The sequence below is a fragment of the Colius striatus genome, chromosome 5, assembly GCF_028858725.1.
Source record: "Colius striatus isolate bColStr4 chromosome 5, bColStr4.1.hap1, whole genome shotgun sequence".
NCBI classification, from domain to species: domain Eukaryota; kingdom Metazoa; phylum Chordata; class Aves; order Coliiformes; family Coliidae; genus Colius; species Colius striatus.
Window position 1 is genome coordinate 26,099,528 of NC_084763.1, and position 26,220 is coordinate 26,125,747.

The 26,220-nt window shown below is 37.0% G+C and overlaps 1 protein-coding gene across 1 annotated transcript in view; it reads right to left on the reverse strand.

The window, feature by feature from the left end:
• Window positions 1-359: 359 nt before the first annotated feature.
• The window catches only part of SP4 (Sp4 transcription factor), a 33,136-nt gene continuing 7,275 nt past the window's right edge, over window positions 360-26,220 (reverse strand). Inside the window, exons 4-6 of the mRNA XM_061996840.1 lie at window positions 5,360-5,588; window positions 4,963-5,162; window positions 360-3,909 (exon numbers count right to left, since the gene is read on the reverse strand). Coding sequence (XP_061852824.1) covers window positions 3,662-3,909; window positions 4,963-5,162; window positions 5,360-5,588 — 677 coding nt within the window. The 3' untranslated portion in view covers window positions 360-3,661. The remainder of the gene's footprint in view (window positions 3,910-4,962; window positions 5,163-5,359; window positions 5,589-26,220) is intronic.

Genomic DNA, 26,220 nt, shown 5'->3' on the forward strand with positions numbered 1-26,220 from the left:
ATGTGTGTGTGTGTGTGTGTGTGTGTGTGTACATACTCCTTACCTTAGGAAAGCTTTTCTTTGGTTATTCCTTTGGTGTACTCAGGGATAACTGTAACTTCCCTTCACAAGAGCTGACCAAAACCCCCAGAATTCATACTGAGCTAGAATCTGCTGGTTTAATTCCCTGCTGGGACTCTGCCAGCTCTTGCTGGGACTTGCTGACCAGCAAGTACAGGTCTTAATTATACAAATCCAGAAGCTGCTGCCAACCTTTCCCCATTGAGCACCATTTGCTCTCTAGTGTTCTTGATGAACAGATTATCACTCAAACATAATTTATTGCTGCTTTATATTGTAAGTAATTAAATGAAGAAACCTTTTAAACTCAAGGGAATTTTAATAGGTTACTTGCAAAATGTTATTGCAGGCAACAACTTGTACATGATTTTAGTTTCAAACCCACCAAAAAATTATACAAATCAGCATTGTAAAAGTGTCAAATTAATGCCTTACAGGCTTTGCTGGCAGAATTAATTCCTAAATTCTAGATGTGGGGAAATGTTAACTCTCATTTTTTTTCCTTTTCCATTTTTTTTTAGAAAAAATTACAAGTGAAATATTACTACAAAACTTTTTTATAAGGAATTTTTTCAAAACATTTACATTTTTACCATCAACTATTTCTCTGTTTCAAAATCATTATGTAGATTTAATACCCTATGCTGCACATCAATTCTTGCAGGATGACAATTCCGTGACATGCATAAAAAAACACCACAAGGCATTAAAATGAAGACTTAAATACAAATATTGTTGCAATAAAACAGTTATAAAATTGAAAAATAGGACCTAAACATCATGCTTACTTAACTTTGACAAATTAACTTTTTCTCCTAGATTACACACTTTTATTACTGCTCTCGTGAAAGAATGTGATAAATAAGGAATTAACACCAATTTCTAACGTAATCGGCAACACATACACAAACCTAACCAAAGAAAGTATATTGTAAGAAAAAACCTATTCTAACACTGGAGTTCTACCATGGTAAATACACTTTGCACTGATAATTACAATAAAGCAAAATTTGTAACGGTGGCAAAGGGAATGAACAGTGAAATGCCATTAAACAAGATACTACTGCACATCTGTGCCCTATTACTTACAACAGCTATATCCCACTGAGTCAAATAAAGGACATTGAAATTTACGATCCTTTTAAGACAGAAAAGTGGATTCAGAATGGTATGCAGAACAGACTGTCAAAATGTTTCTAATTCCAGTGGTAAAATGTGCACCTGCTAACACAAGTTAATGTACTTGGGACGCTACGAAGCCAACCAGATTTAGGTCTTGATACGTCTATAATAGGGATTCATTGCAGATTAAAAATTACTTCAGTTTCCTAACTGCATACATAAGTATGCATGAAAAAATTATATATGAAATGGTTGTACAGAATGCTCATAACTTCAGTTTACAAAAATTGGTAACTTCTAGGAAACATGGTATTAACATTAGGAAAGTTCTTTGCCTAAAGAAATTTATAGCACTGATTGTGAAGCGTAATGATAAAATATATATTTGACATTTTGTTTCCTATATAATAAAATTAACAGTTAATACTACCTAATGCTCATCTGTATTAAATGTAACATCTAATTGATTCTGATGTTTTAAATCCAGATACATCAGATAAGAGTACTTTAAATAAAATATACAAAATAATGTACAAAACCCAACTAAAATTTAAAGACTCTGTTACAAGTCTACAAAAGCTTTAAGAAACTTGAAATTTATAACCACAGTGTAAAATTGTTTTCCTTTAATCTCAAAGCTTTTTATGTAAACTGAAAGTATAAAATACCTTCAGCTTAGTATTCTGCTACAAAGGGCTGGCCTAAAGTGTACACAGTGTAAACAATGATTGGTATTTCTCTTGCTTCAAAAATACAGAAAACACCACAAGATTGATAAAGTATGCAGATGAGAAGTAAATATTTTGTGAGGGAATGCACAAGGTACCTGTTACGTCTGTCAAACAAACAGCTACCAAATACACTTTTCCTTTTGTAAATGGCAGGGAAAAAATCCACAACCTTATCTTTCTTGCGCTGTACTTCCTTTAGTTACATCAAAAATATTTTGGTGTATAAATTTTTTTTAAAAACTGCTCATGAGAATTATTATGAAACTACTGTGTGTGTAAAACGTTACATTTATGCCTATGGGAAGGAATTAAAAATCCTGAGTATGAAATATTTGGCCATCTTTCCTCCTGGTACGTACTGGAGCATTCACATTGAAAATACAGTTTAGTTTTGTTGTTGTTTTTCATTTCCTTTATATTCCTACTAACCTAGCACATCTGAAAATGTAACCAAATCTTTGAAACCAAAAGGTGTGCAGTAAAAAGATAGCTATACTCCTCTTTACCCAGTTTGTTTTGTGGTTGGAGGCTCAATGTAATATTTTATAGGTAACAGATATTTATTACCAGCCTGCCTGTTATCCTTGTAAAGAAAATAAAGACAGTAATATTTAGGGGAAAAGAGAGAAAACATTTACTTCCAATACCTCTTTTTGGTTAAAATGTGATAATTAATTCTTTTCTTTGGCTGTTAAGTCAAAGCATAAAGAACTCAGCACATTAACCACAACATAATAAACTAGTATTTACAGAGAGAACATATTGGAGAATGAGCTGCAACACTCAATCGTCTGATTAATTTCAATGAATTGTAACAAAATTAAAACATCGAGTTTTTATGATACCTGCTATCTATGAATTAGAAACGGACCACAGGTGTTTTAAAATATAATGAAATGAAATACCAAAAATTGACACAAAAGTTGCCATATTCATTTTTCATTCTACTTAAAGATACCATTACTTTTGTAAAATCTTACCTTAATATCTCTCTATGGTTTTGTCTTTCTTACTGTAGACACTACTTCTACATAACCTTAGCTCTCCAAACAAAGAGAGGAATTAGCTCTCACTGATTGTCATCTATACACACTACTATAATGTAGCGGTCAAAATTAATCTGAGGTCCACCTCAGAACAACTTTGCAGCATGCATCGTCCAGCTGCTATTTGAGTAATTCCAAAGCTTGAGAAAAGACGGCCAAAATCAACGGACATGCTCTATGGACTAAACAAAAGCCTAACATATTTCCAGTGTCGCTCAATCTGTATTCAGTTTTGCTGTGCCTCATGGGAAAAGGATGTTCTATGATACTATTCAAAATTTATTTTAAAAACAAAGTACCTTCATCAAATGATATTAACCCTAGTCAAGGTCCTCCCTGTTTTACATCGATACTATCTGACTTTATAAACACATCAACATACAATTCTAATATGGGGGTAGGGGGCTCGTTTAAAATCATTACATGATATACAGACATATAACTCAAAAAGTACAGTATGGAAATAACGTTCCCCCATCTGTTTATCCAGTACATCAATTTGCGCTGTTTGTATTTTTGAAATTTTTGTCTTGTTGCACCGGTGTACACTTCCCATGCTGACCCTCCAACCTGGAACACTTATAGAAGTCATGACTGAAAACATGACTTTCTGCTCTGTAATCCACTTTACCAGCCCACTTCCATATCCTGAAAGGTATGTAAACTTCAGTGCAGCACTAGGCGTCCATATAAATGATCCTTTCAGAATTCTTCCATGTTTGTTGAAACATTAGGGGTTGCTGGGTTTGAATCTTGAGAAATGGCAGCAACAGTGACAATTCTTGGGGAACCAAGAACCTCAGTAACTGAAGAGTCCAGTTCTCCTGAGGTAACAATAGCAAGGGCTGTTCCACCACCCTTCTTGTTCTGATGAGTTTTGACATGTTTTGAGAGATGGTCGCTTCGCATAAACCTTTTAGAACATTCTGGGCACTCAAATCTCTTTTCACCTTTTTTAAAAGAAGAACAAAACCAAAGTGTTACCAAAAGTGAGCACTGAACACTGCTTGATTATTTAAATCTGACCCTTTTCCAATCAACATTTCAAGTGTATTATTTTCTCTCTCTGATTTCCAGGTGTATTCTGCTCATCACAGGCTTTTTGGTAATCTGTCTACCTTTCTTTACTAAAAGGCTCTCAACAAATATTTGCTATGCTCTGATTATCTGGTGAGAGAGTTGGATTTCAGGTCACTAGAGACTTTTCATAACTTTCTATAAACCTGACGGAGAGAGAAAAGCCCTGAAAGAACAACTCAATAGCATTTTAAGAACACTTTACTTATTTAGGTTACAGAGATGAGAAGGGAATTTGGAAACATGAATCCCAAAGCTCCATAAAGATATATGAAATCTATATCAAGATAAGTAAATTGAACACACTAAAACATCCTGTCACTGTTCAATTGTGGTCAGCGCTTAGAGTTACATTCTGAGTCCTATCTTCTAATGCTATAAGTTGGAGTAGTGAGAGTCATGGGACGACACTTTCTTGGGGCTAGGAATATGAGGGCTGATAAAATTTTCAGTTTCTAAAATGTCCACCTTTCCAATTTGAACTGTTAAGAGAACTTGCTTTATCAGTTCTCACTTGAAACTTCAAGAAACTTCCCAAGACGGCCAAATCTGATATATGGACTAGGTTAACACATTTCATAAGGACTGAGCTAGTTCAAGTGAGGAAACAGTGACCCTGGCCCATGGCCAGTCCTACATGCCTGATCTAAATTTATCAAATTTACATCAAGCACCAGCTAATGTACATCAGCTATCTGGGATGAAATGGTCATCTTTTCCTAGCACAGGTAAAGAAGAACTGTTTGAACAGACCTTATTTTATTTATTGTTCATAGTCAGCTTGAATTGATGAAAACTGAAATCTACCACTTCCTCTGTTTTAAAGTTATTTACATTTTAAAATAATTTCCAGAGATTCTAATAACTAACCATGGCCACTATGATTCAGACTTGCTGTGCTATGCACACAGAGAGGGATGACCAACCTGTGTGGGTTCTTCTATGTCTTTGTAACTCATCACTCCTTGTAAATCGCTTGCCACAAAACATCCAGTTGCATACAAATGGTCTTTCACCAGTATGCCAGCGCAGATGTGCTCGAAGATGAGATGTTTTGCCATAAACTTTTCCACATCCTTCAATATGGCAGATATGCTGTTTCTTTTTTCCTGGCTCATTGGTGCCTCTAAAAAGATTATATTTGAACAGGTAAGTAATTATATTCTAAAATATTATTAACTATTAGGAAAAATATTTCATGTAAATAAACAGACTTTCTAATAGAAAATATTAAAAATGGAGAAAAATGAAGAAAATTTCATACTTAAACAAGGCAAGCTGTGATAAGATGCCTAAATACATTTTGATAAAATTTACATTTACCTTCCTTCTCCTTCTCTGCAATTGGGACATGAGCAGGCAACTCTTCTCAATCTCTTGCCAGGCTGCGCTTCCTGGTCAGAAGCTTGTTGAGCTTGTTGCAGCTGTACTTGTGTTATCTGGTCAGGACTAACAGCACCAATTGCTGCATTAGCAATGCCACCTACTGCTACAGTAACAGGAGCTATTGTGGCTTGCTGTACTTTCACTCCATCCTGTCCTTGCTGTTGACCTGTAAAGTAAGAAAGTGTAACTTTTATTAGTCATTTCAATAAGTGAAATGCACAAATAAACTTCAGAGGGATTAGACTAGATGATCTTTGGAGGTCTCTTCCAATCCCTACCATTCTGTGATATGTTTTTTTAGAACGATATCCACCTAAAGTTAAGGGAAGCCACAAACCAAATATTAAATCCAGTCATTTTCCTGAGGCACTACCAGAGTACATACCAGCTAGCTTAGATAGCTCTGTCTAATATAATTTGCTATTTAGAACAGTACAAGGCTGCAAATTACTGGTTAATACTAAGAAAACTGAGCTAGTTTAACAAATGCTTTCTTCTCAAAAACTATGAAATTTTTACACAGAAACGTAGTTAAATCTATTACTTATAAATGTTTCTCTAATAGCTTCGGAAAACACATCTAAAGTCAGAAAACTACAATTTGGTAAATTTCAAAGCTGCTTTATGGCACATACAGAATTGCCACTTTTACAATTTGTCCTGAATCAATATTGAGCCACAAAGAAACTTTCACAAAGAAAAATAAATCTTGTAGGACCAGACCTGAACAAGCTATCATACCAGAACTTTGTCTGGGGTGTGGTGTTTTTTGCAAAATTCTCCACCTGGGATGCGGTAGTCCTGGTTATACGTACAAACTAAAGGATCTGAGAGGCTGGAGGGCAGCCCTGCAGAGGGACCTGAGGGGCTGGCTTGATGACAAGTTGAATATGACTTCTGGCAGCCAAAAGGGTCAACTGTGTCCTGGGATGCATCAAGCACAGCACAGTGAGCTGGTCAAAAGAGGTGATTGTCCCACTCTGCACTGCTCTGATGCAGCTCCACCTCAAGTACTGTGTGCAGTTTTGGGCACCTCAGCATAAGAAAGACATCAGAGTGTAAGAATGTGTCCAGAGGAGGGCAACCAAGACAGTGAAAGGTCTCAAGGGCAAGACTTATGAGGAGTGGCTGTGGTCACTTCATTTGTTCAGCTTGGAGAAGGCTGAGGGGTGACTTCTTTGCAGCCTACAGCTTCCTCACATCAAAAAGCAGAAGGGGAAGTGCTGATCTACTCTCTGGTCACCAGTGATAGGATGGATGGAAAGGGAATGAAGCTGCATCAGGGGAAGTTCAGGTCAGGACATTAGAAAAAGGTTCTTCACTGAGAAGGTAGTCGGTCACTGAACAGGCTCCCCAGGGAAGTGGTTACAGCACCAAGCCAGTCAAGGAGCCTCTACGTGACACTGTACATGACACAGTTTCGTTTTAGGTAGTCCTGTGAGGAGGAGGAAGTCAGACTCAATGATCCTTATGGATCCCTTCCATATGTTGGGATATGTTCTGTGATATTATGATTTTGTTTAGCAAAAGGGAATGTTTTCCAGAAGACTGGAAAAGCAGCTTGCCCGAACCAAATGGAATTCTAAGACTTACTTGATGAAGAAAGAATTTCGTCTCACTGCATAAGTTCACCAATTTCATTAGTTTTCTTGATCAAAAGAAATCGGGATTATTATTTTGATATCAAAGCAAAATAAAGACTACTCCAATATAGGTAAGCAGCAGGGTAATGTCTTTGCTTAAAGAGTTAGTACTATATGGTCTAAGAAAATAATGTAACAAACGAAATCTGACACAGAGATATGACTTCCAATTGCAATGTGACAACACTGAATGCCAGTCCTGCCACTGACAGGAATGAGACAAAATGTCATGAGATGTTGCCATTTAAAAATATTCAGTGCCTTCATACAAATGAGAAATAAGAAGAAATTCTATCTACTTATTGAGAATAATGACCAATTAGAATTCCTTAGAAGAGATTATATTTTAAGGCTTGAAAGTCCTCAGCATTGAGGCATTAATTTACAACTTATAAATTCCTTGGAGGTAACCTGATTCAGAGACACTCAGATGGGTTATCCCAACTTACTTCTCAAGTATCCATAACAGACACTATCAATGGGACTAGGACTGAGAAGAACACTCTTTCTGAAGCCTAAACTGTCTAGCTATCAAATGAGTTCATATGCAACATGAGATAATGACTACTTCATTCACATGATTGATGAGGAGTAATGTATTCTTGGTTATCTTGTGTAACAGCATGGTAAGAGCCATAGATGAAACCCAACACACAACACCTACCACCACCACATACATGCAAACATATTAGGACTAAAGAACATGATACACAGAGAATCTCTCAAAGTAACTTGATTGTCCTCCAACAAGCCACTATTGGCTACAGGAAACAGAATAAATGTGCCTAGGTCAGTACCAGGCTATTTTCACCACAAGCCTTGACCAAATTTTCCCAGTATCTCTCTTGGCTTCCAGCTCAAACTTGCACCTGATCTGCCTAGATATGAATAAACATAAATTCCTTTTTTTCTTAAGTAAGCCACAAATATTGACAGATGCTAAGTACTTTTTTTCTCTTGAAAGAACAAGGACAAACCCAAAAGAGATAACATTTGAATCCCACTTGTTGTTGGACAGATACATAGTAAACCAACAAAACAGAAAATCTATTTGCAGCAGAGGAACTATAGAAAAAAGACTTACAGGCTTCCTCTTGAGTGCAGTCTCCATATGTTTAGGATAAAACAATGTCTTTCTTTTAAGAAAAATAGTATGTTGGAAATAAATTTATTTCCCATATTCTAACGAGAAATAAAAGCACTTAAGAGGATCCTTGAGGGAGAATATGATAGGGTAAAGAGATTGTGGTATAAATGCAAATAGGGCCAAGTACTAGATACTACTAACAGTGGCACAAGAGGATGCAAAATTCCAAAGAAAGTGCCAGTCCAGAGACGATTCCTTGTCAGGTTCTCAAGCTACTGAAGTGCTGATCGAGTGCTGATGAATAGCCAGAGTCAAAAAAGGTTTTTGTTATGTCCTATGCTCATCTTAACATGATAATGTGATTGGTTGTGTTGAAAAACAAATGCATTTTTTGGTTAGCTAATGGTAAATAAATTAACAGGAATAACTTGCTCAGGTTGTAGTCTTTTACACAGCACAAACCACTGTCTGTTAGCCATACCCAAGATGCAAACTTCTTTGATTCACAGAGCAGCATTACAAATGATGAGTCTACAAATGCTCACTGCAAAAGCTAAAGATGTAACAGATATTATGTCCACACCTACTGCAGCCTCTCTGGGTGCTGGGAGCAGCTCCATAAAGCCAGCACACCCAGCAGCACATCCAGAGGGTAATTATTTTAGATAATACATTTTGTTATTCTACTCAGTTCTCTGCCTGGCATGTAGATTGAATAAACCATCATCCTGCCCCTAGCACCTGATGAGGCAGGGTATTCCATTCTTATCAGTCTGTGGACCTTCTTCAAGAATACAGTCATTCCCAAGTCAAGCATATAAAGTAGCCAGCCCCACCCCATCCACCTGTTAATAATGGTCTCTCCACCTTAGGCAGAGGAAGCTATACTGGTTCCAGGAACTCCTCTGTGAGGATAGGGTGTCTGTCCTGAGTCCATTTTTGTTTTCTTTGATCAGTACCATCTTAATATTGGTTCTAGCTACAAAGCATCTATGCATCTGGACCTAGTACATACTATTTGAATCTAACTTCTATAATTTTTTTTTCTGATTACATAAATCCCCCCTCTGAGACTTTTTATGCTTAAAACCATCTTAAGTCTCATATTACTTTCTTCTTGATACACACAAAGGGATGCACTGCACAGAGAAACAGTAAATTAAAAAAGCAAACAAAATGATAAACACAATCACATTTTAAATTCAAATTGAGAAGCCAGGAGGTTAACCAAGAGAGGTCTAAACCTTCTCATTCTGAAAATTTAGAAGCTAGCTCTCCTAATTGTACTTTCTTTTCAAGACTCATTTTCATGCTGAAGGTTCTCTTTATTTAGTAAAAGGTCCCAGTCTCACTAAAGACCAAGAGACTCCAGCCACACTGCCTGGCACATAAGTACAGTTGTACATTCCTCCTATTGAATTTCCTGCAGCTATGCAGAAGGAAGACATGTTGGTTACCTGTTCCTATTCCTGTCCCACTTTGGTAAAAGAATTTGTGTTACATTTCCCATCCACAACATCAAAAAACCCACATGATTAGCTTCTTCATTTTCTGTGTTAGCCTGAAGAAATTAGACTTAAAATACAGAATTAAAACATTTTCTACTATCACTAAGCAATATCTCAATCCAACCTAAATGAACAAACGATTTAGCAGCATGTCAAAGCAATTCATCTGGCATGATTCAGATTCAGGTTGAAAGGTTCTGTTTGTTTAGAGGTGCACACTGGTGGAGCCATTGCCTTCATTCTGGTATAGTGAATCTACATCTCCATGTCTCTCAATTATACTGTAGTCAGAAGTAGTTGATAGGGTCCTTTTCACTTCTCTGCCAATGGTTTGTCTCTCTCTTTGTTCCTAATTGTACTGAGTCCCCAAGCCTAAATGAATGCACGGGCAAATCCAAAGGCACAGGAGTTTTCAGCTGGAGGTACCTATGGAGAGAGTAAGCCTGTCTAGGAATAATGATAACCACTTTAAATCTGGTCTCCTTTTATACACATCTGATTATCTTTCTCTGTTAAATTTGCAGTGTAGGGGTTTCCCATACAAAATTTCAAATAGACTGACTTTCTCTTTTTCTCTCAGAGCCACTCTAAGTGATGTCAAAGATAGAATTTCAACCCATTTCATCTGCATTTCCTGACATTATTTTCAAATTTGTTTTAGTGTTTGATTCATCCTCTCTACTTTCCCACTAGACTGTGGCCTCCAAGGGGTATTCAAATCCCACTTAAATTTGTAAAAATTTGGAAACCTTTCATATGATTTCTGCTACAAAGTGGGGCCTTCTATGTGATGAAAATTCCTCAGATATTCCAAATCTAGGTATTATTTTTTTTAGAAGTATTTTTACCACTTCTCTGATGTTATTGGTGCAACACAAAAACCTTCTGGAGAGCCTGAAAAAGTATCAACAACCATCACCAAGTTCCTATATCCTCTGCATTTTGGCAATTCTGAAAAATCAATTTGCCAGTGATCCCCAGGCAAAAACCTCTACTTACCTCTACTGGTGGGAGTCTTTTCTGGATATTAGGATTGTTTTCCAAACATGTCACATGTCTGTGCAATGCCTCTGGTAATATTCAGTACACTGACTCTTTTTGCCTACATTTTTACCATTTCCCCCAGGGCTTCAGCTCCCATGTGCATGTAACAACGTGTCTGTTTCATAAATTCTGTCATTATTTGAGGAGTGATGGTCCACTCAGAGTCTTCCACCACCCCTTTGTAGTCTTTACACATTTCAGGAACTCAGTCACCTTAGCTTTTCTGTATACTTAGGAGTGTCGTTTTCTATAATACTATTTCTTTAGGTTTATTAACTACCTCAAGTCAGAAGCTCTTTATTGTATTTTATAGGGTTTTCCTGTGATAACAGTCCTCTCTTTCCAAATTGCACTACAAGCATGTATTACTCCAAAAATATACTTTGGATCAGTACAAATACCATCTCACTTTCCTTCTCACAATTTCACAGTTCGCGTCAGCACAATTGGCTCAGCTTTCTACACAGACATGTTCAGTGGCAGTGGTTCTGCTTCCATCTTTTCTTCCAGGATGACAACAGCATACCTAATCTTTCACTCTCCCTTCAGCATGAAACTGCTTCCATCTGTAGAGATTCCAATCAGAATCTTGTAAAGATGCATTCTTCAGGTCTGCATGACTGGAGTGTAGCTGCTTCATAGTTTGCAAACAGTCATGTATCAATGCCTCTTTTTCATGTAAGGGTAATAACAATGCTGGGTTCAGGGTACTGGACACTTTCATAGGGCAATGGTGTCCTTTCTGTTCCAGTACTACTGCAATGGCATGTGGTACATGAACAGTGATTTTTTTGTCCCAAAGTCAATTTTCGTGCTTCTTGTATTAACGCTGCAACTGCTCTCAAATGTCCTGGCCATCCCGAACTTGCTTTATCTAATTGCATAGAAAAGTAAGTCACTTTCCCACTCTCACAAGTCTGTTCAACCAGTTCCAAAGCTTGATGTCCCATTTTGTGCACATATAGTTCAAAAGGCTTTGTCAGATTCAGGAGACATAAGGCCAGAGCAATCATAAGAGTGAGGGTTTTTTTAATCCTTTCTGGCATTCTGGAGTCCATTCCAGTAACCCTCCTGGCCCTCTGACAGCTTCATACAAAGGATTAGGCTTTAATCCAAAATGTAGGCATCCAAAGGCAACATCATCCAGTCATTCCTAGAAGTTCTTTGTGTTTGTTTTTTTGATCTGGGGTGGGGGGGAGGTGGGGTGGAAGGTGGTGCAACTTGACAAATTGCCTCTTTCAATTCCTAATCTCTTTTCTCCCATTTCAAATCCAAGATAGGTCACATTTTCAACCTAATTTGTGACTTCTTTTGTGACATTCTATATCCTGCCACCCCCTAAAAGTGCAACATACTAACAGTTACTTCTTTATATTCCTCAGCTATGTCAGTTCCCAACAAGATAGTGTCTACATACTGTGAATAAGGTTACTTTGTAGCAGAGCTACGGCAAATACATTATTGAAGATTGTAGGGCTATTCATGAATCTCTGGGGAAGTACAGTCCAGCATAATTGCATCTTACACCTTCTGACTTTGTTCTGGTTTGGCTCCTGGCTTCAAACTCCACTTTTACTGGTTTGTCTTACTTAGCTTTTTGAGGTTTCTCAGTCGCCCAGACAAAAGGAATTGCTGCATCCATAACCTCATAAAGGGCATCAGCTTGATCTTCATTGTGTTTCATTCTTGATAATTCCTGCAACATATATATCTACACTTCCTTGGCACTATCCACATTGTGGAATACATATTTGAACTTTATCCCAATCAAAGGTTATTTGTGCTCCTAATGTATTTAGAAATTCCTCCTCATTAGAGGTAACGGATATTCTAGCCTACACAAAAAATCACAGGAAAATATTTTACCTCAAATTTCACACTTAATTGGCTGGAAAAAGGGTCAAACCTCTCCTTCACCTTCCCATGACACTAGTTACTGTTTATAGAAAATTTCCTCATGGACCATTTGCAACTACTTAACACTGAGTATGTCGTCCCTGCATCTACTAAAAATTTAACAGTCTCATTTCCCAGCTGCAACCAGGGGTTCAGTTTGGACATCTACTTTTCCAACCCCCCATCCCCATCAATCTGAGTCTTCAATGACTGCTGGGACCACCAAAAGTGTGGGGGTCCGGTTAAGTCATCCTTTCAGATATTCATTTTTCCATTGGCTCCTTTTCACAAAAAGTACATTGATTATGAACCACAGGGCTACTTCATTCTATCCACCTTTACTGCATTCCCCTTTGGGACCAACATTTCCACATCCTCATCCTCCCACAATCCTTAATGCATTTCTTTTCACAATGTATTTAAATTTCCTTTCCTATTAACACTTTCTGCTAATATATACACTACATCAGCATCATCTAACAACAAGTTTCATGATCACATCTTAAAGCCAAATCAACATATGCAACTTCAGCTCAATTATTCATCTATTTACAAAACAGAATATTAAACAGTTTCCTGTTGGCCTCATCCTCTTATTTAAATCAGAAATGATCTTTTTCTGCTAATGCAGTATGTGAACAAATAATGTATTTCAAGTACTCTTTGTAGCTCTTGCTAGTAAATAACAAATCATCTACCGGTCGGCACCTCCCATCTCCAAAGTTCCCAGATGAACTCATCTGATGCCAGTAACTGGATGTTCAGAAAAGAGTCAGATGTTTACAGACATAGTCATTAGTTAATTCATTATCAAAATTATGGGGAGTTGTTCCTTGTACATCAATAAAGCCTGTTGCATTTTTGCTAGTAGTTCCTTGGGGTTCCTCTGGTCTCTGCTTATATTTTGTACTTTAGTTCAATTTACTCTTATATTTTTGCAAATTTTAATAGCATTTATCAGATTTTTTTTAACCATTATTCAACAATTTATTTGTTTGATTATTATAATTCCAATTAAACTTAACCTGAGGCCAGACTGTCCAGTTTGCCCCTGCCTGTGGGGTTAATTGTACATTTCTTTCAATTACCTTTCTCTCTGGATGGAACAACTCTCACTAACAGGTTAATTTTGACCCAATATTATATATATCTTGAACAAATATTAGGAAATAATAACACACACTACCCATATTTTTCCTTAACCTGAACATTGATTTGTTCACACGTGTAACACTAGAAGGGGGTTAAAATACGCACACACACTCTCACACTGACTGTGACATTTCACATGCATGCTGTACAGCAGAGGAGTGCAGAGATTGACTCTGCAGGCATCTTCAGTTAAATTACACACTATTACTGCAGTTAAAGTTCTTCCTTGAGATTTTTATATTGACCCTCTCCTTTCTGATGGTTATATGTTGAATTATTACATTTATTTGCTGAGATTTTTCACCTTTTAGAAGCTTACTCTCACTTCTTTGTAAGTTGACAGTCTCTTTACATACAAAAAAGTATTAATTGTATTATCCTTCTTCTCATTGAGCACATATATTCCAATTTGATGGTTAAAATCTCAATTTTCAGGCCATTTTTCACCATCTTTTAATTTGTAAGTTGGCCACAATTGCTGGCAATACCTTTGCAATTTTTCTTTAGTTAGGAAATCCTCACCAAACTTCTTCCAATGAATCAGAACATACCCTAATGGGGAACAAGGAAATATTGTTGACAATCCAGTTCCCATATTTTCCCCTGAAAAGAACATCCTAAACCATGATTTCCTATTCTCCAGTTCTCACTGTCAAATATACACGAAAATCAAATGCACGCATGAAATGCACGATTTCATAAACTTCAGTTTATGTACCTGTTCAAGGTACATGAAAACAAATGCACACAACAATCAGCCCACTATCAAATACTGTCCAAACTACCAACTATACATTAGTTAAAGTAGTATGTCTTGAAATGTGTTGCACCAAGGAGCCACTTACCCACTTTGGCTGGGGAGGATGCTCATGGAGTGCCCATGCAATAGGTCAGTGCACACTGCAGTCTAGAGAGCTTCCACAGGGCATCTCCCCACTGGCAGCCAGCAAGTTGGACTGGGCAAGGTCTCTTGGCAGTTCCAACTAGGTTGCCATAACTGTTGTCCAAAAAGCAGATCCATGCCTAAGCATGATTCATGCATAAGCCAAGCTACACAGAGTTCAGATACTGCTTCATTTTGTGCCTGCACAGAGACGGCTGCTGGGGGGCAGCTCTGCAAAGCCAGCACACCCAGCAGCACATCCTGCACTGTATTTGCAAAAATCTTACTAAATAGAATAAAAATATGAGTTCCCTGCCTGGCATATAGACTGAAAAAGCCACCATCCCGCTTCTAGCACCTGATGAGGCAGGAGGTTCCATCCTAATTAGTCTCCGGTCTTTCTTCAAAAGTACAGTCTTGCATATAAAGTAACCAGGCCCATGGTCTCTCTGCCTTAGGCAGAGAAAGCTATTACTATTCCAAGATTTTCTTTTTGAGGGTAGGGTGTCTGTCCTGAGTCCATACATGTTTATTTTGATCAGTACGATCTTAATATTAGTTCTAACTACAAAGCAGCTATACATCTGGACCTGGTACCTACTATTTTAATCTCTCTCCTGTGACCTTTTTGTATGATTGCACTTATGCTGTTTTCATTGTAAGTCATATTTTCAAGTCCATTAATAAGAATTATCATTTGTTGCTACAGTCTGTTAGAAGGGTGACTCCATCCATGTCATAAAGCCCTATCTTAGAAAAAAAAGTCCCTAACCAGACTGGTCAGAACACAGCTAAGTAGTCTAATTTTCTCTCAATTTTTTTATCTCTGATTTTCTTGATTTTATATTCATATTTCAATGCAACTTCCCCCCAAGGTGACAGACCAAGGCTTTCCAAGTAAGATGTGATTTGAGGAACAACTCCTTTCCTCACTCCATGACTAGTGCTACAGTGATGAATGTCCACCACATAACTCTTGCTGGCTGGATCTGACTAGTTCATGTTTATGAGAAAGCCTGCTCAGTATTTCTAAAAATTCTCTATGTTGTCCTGATTTTATATGAACCAACTTTCAGTCTGTAACTCATGAGAAAACCACCACAGAAGGGTGGTCTTATACTTCTTCAGAATATCAAGTATCACTGCTGACAGATACTCTATCTGCTCTGAACTTTCCCTCCCACATGTGAGGGCCACAGGTATCCAGGAGTATAGGATACACACTACTGAGCTACAATCTTAATCTATTTATTAAACGTAATGTAGTGATACATCTGAGTAGAAATTCTGCAGAATAACTGTAAAGGTGACAAGAAATTACAAGAGAAAAGATGCCAGAAGTAAGTTTGATCAGCAATTACATTATCCATATGGTTTCTGTTAAACAGTAATTAGATAACTGCTCTTTAGACAGATTAACAAAGTTATTATGTCTTCTAATGTGAATGTTGATTTTCCACTTAAGTTAATCTTGTGAAGATGTTACTTTAAAGTCCCTTCTCTTGGATTCCACTTACTAAATTCAGAACAGAAGGTTCTGAAACACAAATAGCCCTAAGAAAAACAGGCTACAAGATTAAACAAGCAAATATCTACTTTTGAGGTCCAAAAAAAAAAAGGAAGAAAGTACACATCTGACATATTCTTAGCCAGAGATTTACACAGTTATCAGAAAACACTGGGAGCTTCAATAATGTAATTTCTGGGCTTAATTTTTGTTTTGCAGTCCTGAAAGAGCATCCAACAAGCTATTTCACTAGTAGTACCCAGGATACAAAGAAACACATCTACTATATTTTAAAGTGTTAAACAGAAAGTTCTTTATTCTTGTACTTTGAGAATAAAATGAGTGTACTTTGGGCCAGTTGAATAATCTTCTCTTGAAGAAAAATCTAAAAATTTTCACAAAACATCTTGAGACAACATGCGCTGGTCTAAACCTCAAAGTTAGCTTACTGCTGTCTTGAGTTGTATTTTGAGTTTTTTGAAACTAAAATCCACTCTGGATTACTAAGGGCTTTAACTTTTACAACATTGATACTCATTAAGGGAAGATGAATCAATTTTGTTATTCCTTAAATCAAGTTTATTCGAGAAAAGATACTGAGAAAATGTAATTGTTGATATGAGTTTGTCCTCGGCCTACAAAATTAACTCAGGGCCACTTCTAAAAGTTTATAAAAATGAGGATTTTTCAACAGAGAGGGTCTAGATATCAATTAGCTTTTTTATTTGAAACAAGCCCTGCTTATTCTGAAAACAGGTGGCTATAATAATGTTACCCATACAGGATCTGATACTTTTCTTCACAGAGGAAAAAAAGACTTATTACAGATAACCCATATGACATTTTACTAGGGGCACTGAAATACCACTTAAAGGCCTCCAGAAATTCTGCTACAATCAAGAGATCATTTGATATTGCTTTTTCCTGACATGCTCCAAACCACAAGACCTGATATCACTATACTTCACCATTCATAACCAAAACTTTCAGCAACAAGACCTCTCATCTTTCAACACATATTTCAGAAAGAGGTCTAAACAAATCATTAGATGAGGGAATAAAGCCACACATCAGTTCAGCTGTGTTATTCTATATGAGTTGTCAAAGCAGTCACCACATATGCACATCTGCTTTTTGAAAAGAACAACTTTTTTTCAAGTTTCCATGACTTCTTTACTAGTCATTTCCTGAAACTGCAAAACATTCTCCATTAAGAAAATCGCCACTGAACTTAATGTATGACTGAACTTGATCTCAGGTTATAATAAAATGTTGGTATTAGTGTTACTTTGTACACTAACTACTCCATTGCATTTCATTTTCTCTCAGATCCAAGTTCTCTCTTTTGGATAGTAACCATTTATTTGATGACAAGACAACATACAAATAACAAGGCAATCTGATATAGTATTTATCTTGCAAATCAAGTGCAATAAAACTCTTACTCATTGCAATATTGTACATATAATTATGACTGAATGTAATTAATAGTAACATTATAGAAATTTTTTAAGCTTCTCGAATAGAATCTGCACAATCTTAATCACTAATTTTTCCCATTTAATAAGTAATGCATTTACTTAATTGCTTATCACAAGATAAAGGATTATCAAGACAAAGGATTGCACATCTGTTCTTCAGTATCAATGAGCTTTCCAATTTTTCATTAAAACTGCATCTTAGAAGTTACAACTCATACGCTTTCCCATCCACATAAGTCTGTCACACATTCATGCAAGAAAACGCAACAATTTCAAGTAATTATTATGAAGCCAAATAATATATATACTCACAAACAAATACATCTCAATCCATTTTAACCTTCCAAACTAATTTGCAAAATAATCACTCCCATAACACCATCTGGATGACTAAAGAAAGCTAATGCACAGTACCTAGAAGGAACTTTGCTACAGAGCTATTGACCACTGAAGATCATGGTTATTAGACTTGACCACCCGTAAGTCAAAAGAAGTTTTCTTTTACTACATATTGCATCTGCATTCTTGTTCACCTGAAGCAGCAAGCACAAAAAACTACTCTTGGAAGAGAAATTTAAGAGTATGAAAAGGACACTTCTAGCTTCTGGTACATAGTTCCCCAGAACAATTTGTATAGATTTCCTGTTGCTGTCATGCAACTAGCATTCATCAGTCAAAAAGATGTCGGAACTAATGATGGAGTTCTCAGCAGCTTGCACCTTACTGCAAAATCTGGGGAACACTTTGCAAAACATACCTAGAGCCAGAGTGGCTAACAATGCAAAAATGAAAATTTGTTCTACTGTATATTCTAAGACTGAAAGAGAAGGTTGCAACTGACATTCCTAATTCAATGTATATCACTACAGGACAGCAAGAGGAAAGTTAATGACAGTCTGTAGAATTCCAAAGGTCTACAAGCATCAGAGCTGATGCAGTAATACACCCATTCAGCTACTTACAATGTAAAACAATAGGGGAAAACCAGGTTTCTTCTCTCCCCTTCCTCTGCATACACCAAGTACCATCAGCTTGCAAACACAATTGAATCTAATATTCTGTTTCCACAGAGACATAAAGATAACTTTTTATAAGATAATAATTGTCTATATTTACATATATTTATAACTCATTATATCTATTATATTTATGTGTTATATAATATGATACTTTAAGATGGAACCAAGACTTTAAATTTTAAAAGAAAGATGTCTCTGGCAATAGCTTACAATCAGAGATATTTTTTTTCCCCAAAAAAAATCCTACTAGGAAAGAGGTTTTATGCTGAAGAATAAAATGAAAACCATTTCTTAAAATTAAATACAAATGAAGACAACACTGACTTTCAGTATTCACATAGAAGATGACGTGATTCAGTGATACTTAAACTGTACACAGACAATTTCTGCTCCCACTTCTACCCTGAAGCAGTGGATTATAAAGATTTATGAAGAAACAACATGTGATAGAGGAAGAATTCCCCAAAATTCTGTACAAGGGCTGATGGAAGGGACCCACACATTCTGTAGAGAAGATCAGTTTTAAGTAGAGAGGAATTAGATCCACCCAGCTACTACTAGAAATTTGGGGCAGCACAGCATTGTGTCCACATGCTGCCATAAGAAGAAAGTTTCCAGTGCAAACTGCAGCACCAACCAGACATGTCTTTTCTACCATCTACAAGGGCAAAGTTTCTAACTTTTCTCAAAGCAAGTTTCTAACTCTTCATCTTTTTCCTGTTGCCAGTCGTAACAAGATTTGCAAGAGCTTGTTACCTTCTCCTCCAAAAGTTTCCTATATCAAACGTCTCAGTTTAAAAATTACTGAACAGCATGATTAAGCTCAATTTCTGTGAAAAATACCACTTGGAAGAATGAGATTAAAGGCAGTAAAAATGATGTTTAACAGTTTAAAACACCTTAAAAAACTGAAGTTTTCCCTTTTGTGCAAGAATTAAATTGGCAGCACAAGGACAAAACAATGACCCTAAAATTTCAAGAAAGTACTTTTCAAAACCATAAGGTTTTACCCAAGACCTTTAGGACAACCTGAAGTCACTTCAGTACTTTGAGACAAAAGTTTCCCCAGTTGGTAGTATCCTTCATTAAACTGAAAGCCGGCGGGGGGGGGTGGGGTGGAGGGGGGGTTTATTACTGTTTAAAGTGGAAAACAGAACGATCGATACAGAAACAATGAAAAAAATTAGCCTTGTACAACCAAGTAGAGGTTTCAGCCAATGCAAGGCTATGCCTCTGGTTATTCTGGATGCTGTAGCTTCAAATGGAATGAAAATATAGTCAATTTTTTTAGGTATTCTGAAAGAGGAGTTGGAATCAGAAACATAACTTGTACTACTGCTAAGGCAAGAAAGCCTTCCAAAAGAAAAATCCCACTCATGGATTTTCATCACCACTGAAAAAACATTCAAAAAGAAAAGTGTCCTTAAGATGAGTATTCAACACTTTTCTGCAGGATTAAAAACAGGTAGTTTCCTATGAATTGAATGTTAGAGCAAGTAGATAACCAAAAACCCAAGTACCAGCTGTGCTGCAGACTGTCAGATACATCGCATGGAAACTACTAGTAGATCTAAGAAATAGAGGTTTTTAAGTTTACTGTTATGGAACATCTTCCTTTACCCCATCAGACCACCACAACCCTCAGATTACTCTACAGCCACCATAGAACATGACTCAGTTCTTCTTTCTAACTCTTTTTCTTAACTCTGAAATAGGACAGGACTAGAAAGATCTTGCTGACTTGTTAATCTACAATCTGACTAGAGGAGCTCAATACCTGAAAACTGTAATAAAAAACGCCCAAAACCAACGAAAATCATAACCTCAAAATAAAACAAAATCAAATGCCTATCTTACACACTTCTGCTATATAGAAACTAAAATACTAGCCTCAGTTAGTTTGTTTCTTAGTGTCTCTGTTCAATTCCTGTGGATTACCATAGAAATAATAACAGTCTAATCATGAAAGGACAGGAGATTGATGTGAAAAAAATGCAAGCTAAGTTTCCAGTACTCTATTTTTATTTTGCTGATAGGGATGCAGATTTTTTTAGTTGGATTTTGTGGGGTTTGACTAAAGTTTAGCTAGCTTATATATTTTATACTTGACTAGAGAGTTCATGAATAGCCAAAGTCTTCCCTTCAAGGACATGTGAAATGTTCTCTTCATATTGATAAAGACACCTCTTTACACAGGAGGGATTAATTAACAGGTACATACACAGGAAAAGGAAAACCCTTTCAACAGAAAGGAAGAGAGCTGACTTTAAAACTAGCTTGTTTTATGGCAGTTGATAATTTATTCAGAATTGAAAAATACTAACAAGGTGATTAAAATTTATTATCAGGAAAATCAAGATTCATAAAACATTTTTTAAAGACCTTTTACAGTAAGACTAAACTTGAGACATAGGCTTTGGGTTTATAACAGCCTATGGGTAGGGTAGGTTAACCAACACAAAGTTTAATTTGTTTATTAAAGACATAAAAACTGTAACTTGTATTCACCAGGCAATGACCAACAAAGCTTCATATTACAGACTCACAAAAGAAAGGCCACATAAATCTCTAAGGTCCAACCCCCGAGAAATTCCACCATATTCTCTAACTTTGTTATGCCTTTAAAACCATATGTGTAATCTTCCTTTTTGGTTCAGAACAAGTTGAAGAGTTTGTTATCTTCTGTCAGTTTACTTCCTAATGACTAAAGCAGCAAGTCACAGAATCACTTGAAACTACTCTATAATTAAGGAAAGTCAGACTTGTACCTAATACGTATCCCAAGGTTTTTTTGGCAGGAGGATATTAACTGATAATTTTTCCTTTTCAACAAAATTGTATTAGTCTGCCAATCTATTAAGACTAAGTATGTGTGTTGGGATAATGTGGTTTACCAATGATGTATGCAGCTGTTATCCATTGTCAGCAGTATTAGACACAAGTGGAAACTCCATTCTTCAGAATAGATGCATACAGAAATCCATAAAAGCTATACGTCAAACTCATCTAAGCATGTGCTTGGCTGCTACATTTCAAGAGATTGCAGATGTCCAGAGCTATTGTTTTGAAGAAAGTGTCATGAGAAGAGCAAAATGTTCATTGTAAAAATTACATTTCATTTTGCAGTCCTGATTACTTCCAAAGCTACTATGCTATACCATATATATAAAACATCTTTTATTAACTAAATTATCCAGTAAAATCATTTGCCATTGAAAAACAGAGTTGATTTTCTACAATAACATTTATACTTGAAATTTACATTCCTCTTAGAATATGGCATCCCATTCCATATACAGTCAGATTTTTCAACAATCACCATTAAACATTTTTAATATATTAAAGCAGTAAAAACTGATTTATCTACCAGTACCAAAATCATGTGAAGCTAAGTACCCTATAATTTAAGTTACACCAAGGAAACTATTGAAATCAGATTTCGAATATGCTTCTTGCCACCCTCCAGCCTCAGACAGTAATGGTTTTCTGAGTGCAGATCTATGCACAGTAAAACAAAAACAAAAAACAAAAAAAACCAGGCTGATGAAGATGTGCTTCAGTTTCTGCTTCAGTTACTTTGCTTGCTTGACATTTTCTGAACAACAAAGTTCAGCCAATTCATTTCCTAATCTATATCTGACAATAGGGAATGAGAGAGAATAGCAAAACCTGATATTGTCAGAGTGCACCTGTATTGATTAAATATTTTTATAAGACCACATATGCTGGTAGGGAAATACAGTTTTACTAGCATTCTTCTTTGAAGACCTAAGAACTTACATTTTTTTTTTTAAGTTAATAGCGTAGAAACACCTCATTAGAAATCTACTTCACTTGGTATTTATGAGCAAAGTTGCTATTTTAAATACCTTTGCCAGGCTACACAATCTGAGTTCTGCTTGTACACACACTCACTATTACATTAATGTGAGCAAGGAGACCCAGAGGTGACATGTTGTCATGAAAATGCACTTCCTTTCGTTTAACAATGTGAACTTTAACATTCCAGAACTTCAGAATAAACACCTTCCTGTCCTTCAATAACCAATAAAGAGATAACAGAGGACTGTGAGTGGTATAAAGGTGAATCAGACTGTTAAATTTTTCATGAGTTTGAGAGCGTTAAATAAAAATGTCTTACACAACAATTAAGACACAATATATTGGAGAAAAGTATTAACATGTAAAAAATTTACACAGACTCAAAAAGGACAAATTCGCAGAAAACAAATCCATCAAGGATTATTTAATAGTCTTTTATTTTAAATCATCAAGACCTAAGGCACAGATCACTGAATGGCGGGAAGAGTATCACCTGCAGCTGCAGTCAGCATCAGACAGGGCAAGAAACATCTTTGACTCTTCAAAGAATCATAAAATGGTTTGTGTTAGAAGGGACCTTAAAGATCATCTCGGCCCAACTCCCATGCCACGGGCCAACGTTTCACTAGATCAGGTTGCTCAAAGCTTCATCCAACCTGGCCTTGAACGCTTCAAGCGATAAGACATCCACAGCCACTTTAGGCAATCTGTTCCAGTGCCTCACCACTCGCATAGTGAAGAACTTCCTCCTAATATTTAATCTCTATCTGCTTTTAGTTTAAAACCACTGCCCCTTGTCCTGTAACTGCAGGCAGGCCTATGTATTATAAGCTCCCTTTGAGCACTGAAGGGCTGCAATAAGGTTTCCCCTGAGCCTTCGCTTCATCAGATTAAGCAAGCCCAATTCTCCCAGCCTTTCTTCATAGGAGATGCCTTGCAGCCCTCTGATTACTTTCATGGCCCACACCCAATAGGTCTGTGTCTGTCTCCTTCTGGGGACCCTGGAACTGGACAAGGTACTACAGATGGGGTCTGACAAAGAGTGGAGAAGAGAATCATACCCCTTAACCTGTTGACCTCACTTCTTTTTATGCAGCCATGCATACAACCAACTCTCTACACTGCAAGCACATTTTGCTGTCTCAACATCCAATTTTTCACCTACCAATATCCTTCAGTGTTCTTCCACAGGGCTGCTCTCAATACTTTCATCACCCAGACTGTTACTGATACTGGGGATTGCCCTGACTCAGGTGCAGGACCTTGTACTTGGCCTTGCTGAACTATGCGAGGTTTGCATTGGCCCACTTCTCAAGGTTCCTCTCGATGGCAGCTCTTCCCTAAAACATATCAACTGCACCACTCAGCTCGGTGTCATCTGCAAACTTGCTGCAGTTGTGCTTAATTCAGCCATGTCATTGATAAACATATTGAACAGTACTGGTTCCAAAACAGACCACTGAAGGACACCACTACTAATCTCCATTTGGAAATTGAGCCACTGATGTGAAATCTTTGAATGTAGCCATCCAGTCAATTCCTTGTCCATCAAATAGTCCACCCATAAAATCCATATCTCTCCAAGGCTATGGTGTGAGACTGCATCAAAGGCCTTACATAAGTCACGGTAAACAATATCTGCTACTTTTCCCTTACCTACCAACACAGTTGCTCCATTGCAAAAGGCTGCCAGATTAGTCAGGCACAATTTGCCCTTTGTAAAGCTATGCCGGTTGTCCCTAATGGCATCTGTCAGCCATATGCCTTGACACATCTTCTAGAAGGATCTGTTGCATGATCTTACCAGGTAGAGAGATAAGGCTGGCTGCTTAATAATTCCCAGTGTCCTCTTTTTAAAACAAGTGTGATGTTTCCCTTCTTCCAGTCACTATTCCTGAGTTACATGTGTTTAATATTATGTATCATTTCATTCCTGTTTAGAGAATTAGGTAGACTATTCCAAACTCCTCTGAAAAGTTTGAGCCAGAACAATAGTTACAGCTAAACAATGTCTTCAGTCTTTGAACAGCAAGTCACAAAACTAGTGATTGCCATACAAGAAGCATTAATAAAGAGGAAAATAAAAGAAAGTCTTGACTGGCTGAAGTTGGATGCAAACAAATGAGAGAAGGCATGAACAAGCACGGGGAGACCTGGAGGTATTGACAAATCACATAACTACTAACAATAAAAATAGGTTGTCAAAGAGAAAATGCCTTAGTAACTCACATTACTACAGAGTATGACACAGAAGGGCAAGGTCCATTATGTTTTCAAAGCATCCCTATAAGAACATATGGTATTGGACTTCATTGTCAATAATTGTTTTAGAATCCACAGCACATCCCTGCAAAAGACATAAAAGTCTTCAGTTCCAGTATTGCCAGGCAACAGACTTTCCCACTGAACAAAAGTAATTTCCCCAGGTTATTTTTGGTGGACAAACTCCAAATTCCCCATGATTCAGGCCATGTCAGTACTCATCTTAAAGCAAATGGCTTGAGTTGCGAGGTGATGGAATCTGGGGACTTTTGCTTAATGCAACTAAGTATACATAAAATACAAGCAATATTTTTCACTATTTTTGAAACAGAGGTATTTCATACACTTTTGTACGGGACAAACACCATCATCATTTAACTCTAAATTCTGTCAGGATGCATTTTTAAGGTAAATGAAAGTCTGACCTATTACCTTTTCTTTTCATAAGACACAGGTAATTATTCTGAGAACACATCATCACCACCAGATCCACACTTCCAGTAAAAAAATAAAATAATGAACAAGCTCAGAAAAAGCTTGCAACCTCTTCTGAAGTCTCCACTGAAAGAAATCCTATAGGCAGAGCACAAAACTTTATAGAGAAGCCATAAATACTCAGCATTTCATTACAGTTTAACTGTTCTGGTTTATCTCACTCTATACTCTTCAGCATCCACAACTGTGCACAGTCCATGTTACTCCTAAAACAAATATACTCCAAGACCAATATGTTGAGGGACAAAGCAACTTTGTAGACCAAAAAGAAATGTGTTTAAGAAGTATACATTTTTCTTAGAACTATCTAATACTAAAACAAGGTCTCTCCACATAGTCACCTACGTTGTCAATTAAGATAACTGGACAATTAAAAAGGGCCTGAAAATAAGCTTTAAAAAGGTAAAGGATACCTTATTTTTAAGAAGAGGATGGGGGGGTGGGGGACAGGAACCCTTTGAACTTGCATTTGCAGCTATCACAGCAGAAACCTTTAAAAAAGGCACAGGAACTGTGCAGGACCTGCTTGTCCTCAAGCTCATAGGGGCTAGATTCAGGAAGTCGCCACCTATTAACACTAAAGGCAATCCCATTCCACTGGGAATCATGTATGAAACAATTCACGTAGCACAGAAGAATGTAGTTTACACTGTGCAGAACTAGCTTGCTTCAAGGCCATGACAGGTACTGATCTGATAGCAAGGCAAGTCTTTGTAGATGCCTGCATGTTCAAGTAAACAAGGCTGCTTTTATGTAGTCCATTGTTTGATTAGCTCTTAATTAAAGAATTGCTTAAAGATCTGTCTTTACGGCTCAGATACTTAGTTTCCATCTTCTCATACATTTAATTACTCCTTTGACTGACACTTACTATATCTTCTTAACCAAATTTCACAGAATCACAGAATGGTGCAGACTAGAAGGGACCTCTGGAGGTCCTCTGGTCCAACCACCCTGCCTGCTCAAGCAGGGCTACCCAGGTTGTCCAGGATCATGTTC